The sequence below is a fragment of the Austrofundulus limnaeus genome, unplaced genomic scaffold (assembly GCF_001266775.1).
Source record: "Austrofundulus limnaeus strain Quisiro unplaced genomic scaffold, Austrofundulus_limnaeus-1.0 Scaffold282, whole genome shotgun sequence".
NCBI lineage: Eukaryota > Metazoa > Chordata > Actinopteri > Cyprinodontiformes > Rivulidae > Austrofundulus > Austrofundulus limnaeus.
This window is the reverse complement of record NW_013952684.1, coordinates 343437-350981: the sequence shown is the minus strand read 5'-3', so window position 1 is coordinate 350981 and position 7545 is coordinate 343437. Positions and strand designations below refer to the sequence as shown.

At 42.1% G+C, this 7545-nt stretch overlaps 2 protein-coding genes and 1 long non-coding RNA gene across 3 annotated transcripts in view; 1 reads left to right on the top strand and 2 right to left on the bottom strand.

The window, feature by feature from the left end:
* Positions 1-7545, top strand: part of LOC106526575 (neurofibromin) — a 145701-nt gene that overhangs the window by 110074 nt on the left and 28082 nt on the right. The gene's annotated exons all lie outside the window — the stretch shown is intronic.
* Positions 27-1912, bottom strand: omgb (oligodendrocyte myelin glycoprotein b). Its single transcript, XM_014021215.1, has 3 exons — positions 1879-1912; positions 1598-1801; positions 27-1188 (listed from the first exon to the last, which is right to left on the bottom strand). The coding sequence occupies exons 2-3, from the start codon at positions 1789-1791 to the stop codon at positions 306-308; spliced, it is 1077 nt and encodes a 358-aa protein (XP_013876669.1). The 5' UTR covers positions 1792-1801; positions 1879-1912; the 3' UTR covers positions 27-305.
* On the bottom strand, positions 1932-7525 carry LOC106526579 (uncharacterized). The gene is made up of 3 exons (XR_001311271.1): positions 7026-7525; positions 4163-4223; positions 1932-2025 (listed from the first exon to the last, which is right to left on the bottom strand). It is a non-coding gene; the product is annotated as an uncharacterized LOC106526579 (long non-coding RNA).

Below are 7545 nucleotides of genomic sequence, written 5' to 3'. Positions count from 1 at the left end.
AAATATATTTATGTTTGTGGTTGTAATGTGACAAAATATGGAAAAGTTCAAGGGGTATGAATACTTTTGCAAACCACTGTATTTAAATCAGATATGTCAAAACAGAGAAGCATCTAAAACATATATGATAGTGGCTTTCGAGGACCGTGATTGGGCACCTTTGATTTACATGAAGGGGACATAAAACTTGTAATGGAACCAGCCGACAGGGCAGGTTGGTCCTGATCTGGCGTAGACTTCTAGGTTCCCATCAAAAGTCTATGAATGTCCAGTCTGTGGACCCAGTCTTTGTTGAATGCAGTGGTTTAAAGTGAAGTGAATGCTGCTGTTATGATAATGGTTGTCATGGTAAAAGTTTGGATGTGGATAAGGACAGCATGGTTTTTGCTCTGGGGGTTCTTGGTTGAAGACTGTGGGGGTGCTGGTGTACTCGTTTGTCCCTGAACCAGCAGTACCAGTTTTTCCTCAGATTCAGACAGACTTCTTCTGTCCTGATGGATGTTGGAAAGGACGGGTGACTGAGCCTCATCCCTTCCCTCTCTCTGGTTCATCCATGGTGAGGGCCAGGTAAACAGAGTGGTGTTTTCTCTATTTGGTGTCTGTCCACAGATGGGTTTGGTGTAACAAGGACATCCCAGAATTGTTGCTTGGGTTTGTTCTGCCCATTGAAGGAGGCTTGTCATGTTTTCTTCTTCTTCACAAGCCCAGGGATTATCTCCAAGGGTGATCATTTCTAGCCCCGTCAGCTTATCCAAGACCCCTTCAAATAACCAGGAGAAACGGTTTGCGTGCAGATAAAAGTGGACCAGCTTTGGAAGCCGGTCCAACGACCCAGGAAGAATCTGAACCAGATAGTTGTGAGACAGATCAATACACTCCAGGTTGGGAGGCATGTTTGTGGGCACAGTCCAAAACCTGTTCCAGCTGAGGTTGAGAGATTTTAGATTCAGCAGTGTGTTGTTGATGAAGACCACTTTATTCAGCGCATTTTGGGATATGTCCAGAACTTTCAGGTTCCAGTGGTATGCCGTGTCTTTCTTATCTAGAGACTGTAATTGGTTCCCTGCAACTCGGATCTCCCACAGAGACCGTGGCAGAGCTGGGGGTAGTGTCTGCAGGTGGTTGTAAGAGAGATCCAGGGTCCGCAGGTGGCCATATGAGCTGAGCTGGCTGTCTAGAACCTGCAAGCTGTCAAAAAATAAAAAAGGACAACGATGTCAAATAAAACAGACGACAAAGAACGAAAACCAATTCAAAGACTACGAAAAAGACAACCAAAGAAGAACAAATTTGAAAACAGAAATGGGCACAAAAGACAACAATGAAACAGAAGCCTTACATAAAAGATAAATAAAACTCCCAGGGAAAACTGAGATGGCAAGACTAAGATGGTTTGGACGTGCAGGGGAGGGGCAGTGGGTCTATCAGACAAAGGCTGTTGGATATGGAGCTGCCAGAGGAGAAGTAAAAGAGGAAGACCACAGAGAAGGTTTATGAATGTAGTGAAGAAGGATCTACAGAGGTATCAGAGGTTGTCTGTTTTCATCTCACTCAAAACGTGAAGTAGATGTTCCAGAGACAAGCTGCAGGTTCTTACCTGTTGAAGGAAAGGTTGAGAAACAAAATGTTGTGCTGCAGACCAACAGGCACCTTGATGAGACTTCTTAAAGAGCAGTCCACAACACGGTGACCCCCGCTGCACGAGCACACAGAGGGACAGACTGACAGAACCCCTCCTCCCAGAAACTCACACAGCAGCAGGACCAGCAGACTGACCGAGCTCACAGGCATGGTTCTGGTTCTATAAGAAACGGGACAAATACAGGTCAGGGCATTTCAGGTGAGCAGTATACCAACCCAATAACTGGAGCCTCTTACCACTGGAAGACCCAGGACACACTGGAGGGATTATGTATCCTCTCTGGCCTGGGAATGCCTCGGGGTCCCCCAGGATTAGCTCGAAAGGGTCACTGGGGAGAGGGAGTTCTGGGTTTCTCTCCTGGGCCTGTTACCTTTGCGACTTGACTATGGATAAGCAGCAGAAGATAGAAATGGAGTAGAAGAGTATTTTAAAAATATAAAATTTTAAAATCAATCATTACAGAACCTACAACTATCTCTGACTGTCTGGGTTCAGTTTTTAGAGTAGTAAAGAAGCTGAGTGCCATGAGAAACTATATGCTTTTTGTTAAGAAGTCAGAAAGCAGAAATTATTCATTTTTCTTTTTCCATTTGTTTTGGAGCTGGTTCCACAAACAACAAATATGTTTTGCACTGAAAAAAGACCAACAGTCCCCAGAAGAAAAAAATATTCCACTCTTTCAGTTTAAGGCTTTCAGAATAAGAACATAACATTCTATCTCCAGATAGAGAGAGTACAGATACTTTACCTACTAGGTTGTTTCTCACTGTATCCCAAGCCAACATGAATGCAGTCCACTAGTGTGTGGCATCTTTCAAAGACCTTCAGTGTACACAAAAGGAAATATTCATCCTAGCAGACAGCCAAGCTGCTATTAATGCTCTCAGAGGGCCACTCTTTACGTCATTACTGGTTTGGGAGTGTGCCGAAGCAGTCAACCAACTGGAGAGAGATAACAGTGTTACTGTTAAATGGGTACCAGAACATACTGGCATTTATAACGAGAGAGCTGACTGTCTTGCAAAATCTGGTATTAAAGGACCAGACCCTGTTGTAGGTATTTCAACAACAGTCTGTAGGACTGCCCTACAGGCCTGGATTAAACATCAACACTCAGTCTGGTGGAGGGAGCTGACTGACTGTAGACAGGCACGGGAACTGATTAACGGCCCAAATCTTAGGTTTGGGAAAGCTCTCATCGCCTTGACAAGCTCTAAGTACACTGGTTGGAGTCCTAACTGTCTAATCTGCTCAACCGCCACAAAATGGTGATGGGACTCCATGACAATGGTCTGTGTGATGCCACTGAATTAGAGACCTCTTTGTACTACTTAGGCCACTGTCTGGCCCTGAGCAGTCAAAGGAAAGGAATCCTTGGGGATCCCTTTATGGATCCAGTGAAGCTCAAAACACTGAGTGTTTCTAACCTTGTGGCCTTCATCTGAGGGATGAGAAGATTTGAATAAAGACCAGCTTCTTTTGGGGGCAAGTAATGGGCACACTTACAAGGCCCCCACTCATATTTGTTTTTTTTATCCATCTCTACTCACCAATACCAGTCTCTACCAGCCTTTCATGTCATAAATATTAAACTAAAACCTAGGTTGAGAACTGGAGTTTTACCTGGTTTGGTCAAATTATTTCAAGGTTCCTTGTGATCTGTGTATAGAGCATGAATTGCAGCTATAACCACAACACAAGTTGAAACTGACTCAGAGCCATTTTTGTGATTTCTAAGGTTTAGTTGTATTGTAGAATTGGGTTGACTCCACAAGTTAATTAGTTCTAGTTGTACATCCAGTGATTCATTTCTCAAATCCATCCAGATGAAATGTTTAGAAACAGTTAGGGTTAGTATACCATTTTAAACTCCAAAAACGTAAACACAAAATACAAAATTGTTAGGACGCGCAGGCCGATGGATTATGAAAATGATCCGTAATTATATTAAAGTAACTTCAAACAGTAAGTTTTTCAATTTAAAAACAACTGTGTCTAAAGTTTTATTTCCATGCGCATTTGTGATTGGTCTTCTACACCGCTTCAAGCAATCCCATTGGATGTCTACAGTCGGGGGGTTGACCCGTCAATGAATGCTCCGATGAGATTGGAAGTCTACAGTCAGCTTCCTTGAAGCTGATTGGCTTTTCCTGGGTCCGGATCGTGATCCGGATCATGAACAAATTTTAATGGTGTGTTCCTTTGGCCAATACCCACTTGTGGTGAAAATTTCATGAAAATCCGTCCGTCAGTTTTTGAGTAATTTTGTCCACAGACGGATGGACGGACGGTTGGACGACACGACAGAAAACATTACCTCCTCCCTTGGCGAAGGTAATGAAATTGGATGTAACCAATCTACGGTCACCTGGAAATCCTGGTTCTGCTTTTACGTTATAAAGCAGGCCATGTGTCAGTGGAGGGATCATAGATCAAATCTAAGGCCCTTTAATCGTAGTTGACAGTTCTGATTAGTTCAGATAAAGCATCACGGGCAGACAGGTGTATATACCGCCTCACCTGAGATTACATTGATCCCTTTGGTTCTGTATTGGTCAAACCTTGGTCCCAATGATCAGATCTGTTGGAGAGAAGAGACTACAGTCAGACAGGAACAAATCAACACCACAGCCTGGTACTTGTGGGTCAGAACAGCTGCATTCTAGAACAATCTGAAGTTCAATAGACTTCGGTAGTTTTCAGGTTAGAAAAAAATACAAGAAATATATAATTTAGAAAAGTATTTTATTATTCCAGAATATTCCCATCTCTTTTTCTAAGAGTATGGATCTGACTTAAAAAAAACAACTGTATTTTTTGGAGTGCTGGTCCCATTTTTATTTTTACTAAAACACCTAGAGGGATCGAATCCCGGCCTGGGGACCTTTCTGTGTAGAGTTTGCATGTTCTCTCCATGCATATGTGGGTTCTGTCCGTGCACTCTGACTTCCCTCCACAGACCAAAACATGACTGTTAGTTTAATTGGTAACTCTAAATTGTCACTTGTTGAGAGGCATCAGCTCTAACTGAGCCACCATGCTACCCCAACAAATATCCTCACTTGTTTAAATAAGTTTTTATCAGTTACATCTAATTGCCAAAGTAAAATCTTAAATTCCTCCAAAAGACCCCAGAACCCAAATATTTAACAGAATTTCCTGTTGTTTACCTCCATGTGAAACACTTTGGTCAACATTGTTGTTTTAAATGTGCTATAAAGATAAATTTTACATATCTACATTTACTCAACCATTTCTCAGTGATCCCATATAAAAGTCTGGGTTGTTGAGCCACACACTCCTCTGATACAACAGCTCAGTTTGAGACATTAGTGACTAAATATAGAAATGGTTGTAGACCTAAACATCTTCTGTCTTTTTAGTTTAATCTTATTGCAGAAAAAAAGCTAGACTACTGTAGAAATGTCCAACATGGATTTATAATCAACTTTTCAAACTCGTTTTCACCGAGGACCACATGAGCGTTATGGTGGCCCTCGAAGGGCCATTTGTAATGAACTTGGACGTTTCATGTTTAACTTCGACTAAACAGTGTTTTAACTCATCCTCTTTTAAACACTGATAATAAGCAAGTGTTTGACTGACTAAATCTGAAATAAATACAGAAACATTATTTAGTTTATGGTTGATGCTGACTTTAAGCAGCTTATTTTCAGACATGCTATCCAACTAAATTACTCAGTTACTTAAAGCCAACAGCTCAGGGACAGGAATTTATTAAAATTATTTTTATTTCATTTATTTGTATTAAATTTATTTGGTTGCATTTAATCATAAATTTTAAGTTTACCATAAATAAAAGAAACAAAATTCATGCTGAGCAAAAAACTAAACAAATAAATAAATTGTCACATGGCCCGCGGGTCTTGTGTTTGACACGTGTTCTAGAAAGTCAAAATGAGCTCAAATTCAACCAGAACATCTGGACTCTTGAGTTTGGAAAAGCTTTAATGAGAATAAGACAAAGTTTAGTTTGAACCAGTGATGAACTCTAAATTTTTTTGGACTTTTTTCTGGTGTTCAGATCCATTTTTATCACCCACTGTCAAACGGAAACAGGGCAATAATGTATTTGCCCATGTCTTTATTATCGAATGAACCGCTGTAAGAATTTTAATGAAACTCACAGTATTTATTCTGTGTGCAAATAATGAGTTTCTGTGGTCGACCAACCTGAGCAAAGAGAAAACTGTAACTCGTATTTCTTATGGTAATAATCTAAAACCTTGTCATCAGTATGACAATAGGCCTTAATGTTTAGAAACTAACAATCTGCTGTGTGTTGAAAAGTTTGTCCTCTGAAAACCTTTCAAAGGACAAACATTTCAACACACACCTGAGTGAACTCAGGTGAAAACTAATCTGTTTTTATTGAAATAAAATGAGTATTTCTTTCTGAACTGTGCAGCTGTATATGTTCAGAGAAGAACAGTCGTGGATCTCCTCCTCTTCTTGGCTTGAAAGTCAAACCTGTATGAGTCATACGCCACTCATCAGAAAGGACAGGAAGTGAGATTTTGTTTACATAAACCTCTGGAAGCTGCTGCTCTGCTGTCTGTGAGGCATTCAGGTGCTCTGTGTGTGTCAGGGTGAACGCAGGAATCTGAGCTCATCTCTCTGGTTCTGGACCACCTGCTTCCAAAGGCCAAACGGTTATGTTTTGGCACATCTGTGAGCATACAGTTCTGTAGTGTTAGTAAAATATCTCATGAACCACTGGATGGATTTTAATGAAACTCTCAGTAAGTAATCATTAGATGTAGATCTACAACTGTGGGAGTCAACAACATTCAAGCTGTTCGCAGAGGTGGCTCCAACCTGTTCAGTTTTACAGACAAAATACGGTGTAGCAGTAGCTGCAAGTTGTTCACAGCACGTACTCTGATCTCTGGACGCACCTCCCAGTAATGGGATTAATTATGAGGACCAGAACAGTTTTTCTGCACCAGATGATCTCGGTCCAGACGTCGGGCTTTAATGGTAGCAGGTGAAATCCATTCCTGTCAGGATTCGAATGAGAGCAGATTGTAGAGCAGTCAGCCAGAAAAGGACAAGTCATGACTTCCTCTCAGCTTTTTCTCATGGACCTCCTGGTTCTGAAAGTCCCTGTGTGTGTTGAAAGTTTGCCAGTGGTTGTGGAGCTGAGAGTACTGCAGTGGTTCTGGATCTGTGTGGGTCAGTGAGCGCAGACTAGTCTTAAAGCTGATGTGTTGGATTCATCAGAACCTCTTATCCACATGAACGGACCTGGGTTCCTCTCTTTATTTACTCATATCTGCTACAGAACAGGAAGTGGTTTTCCTGCTGAATCAGCTGTTGTCGGCACATGCACATGTCGGTGGCTCCGGTTCAGATCACTCACCTCATCCTCCTCGTCTTCCTCTTCTCTTCTGGTCTTCTCTTGGAGCTTTGTGAAGCTGCTCAGCTGATAGTTTGTGGTTGTTAGGCTGCAGCTCCTGACATGCTGCTGGTTAGCGCTGCCTCCTGCTCTGCAGCGTCCTGATGCAGCTCCAGCTTTAGGAGAGAGAGAGAGAGAGAGAGAGAGAGAGAGAGAGAGAGAGAGAGAGAGAGCAAGCGAGAGAGAGAGAGAGAAATGCAGCAGAGAGGCCAGTCGCTCTGCTTCTGATGAGGCAGCAACATCTCAACATGTCTGCAGCCTTTATTTCAGCTGCATGTGTCGGTCCATGAGCGTCAGAGTCACACAGACAGCTGAAGGCTGGTGTGGGACGAGCTGAATGTGAACATATGCCAACAGCTCCAACTGTGTTGAAAGTTTAGCATAAGAGGCAGCGGGTGATATGCATACTTTCATGAACAATTAAACATTTCTTTGTTGTGACTGCATACTGCTGTGGTGTCCTGAGAGAGAGAGAGAAATAGAG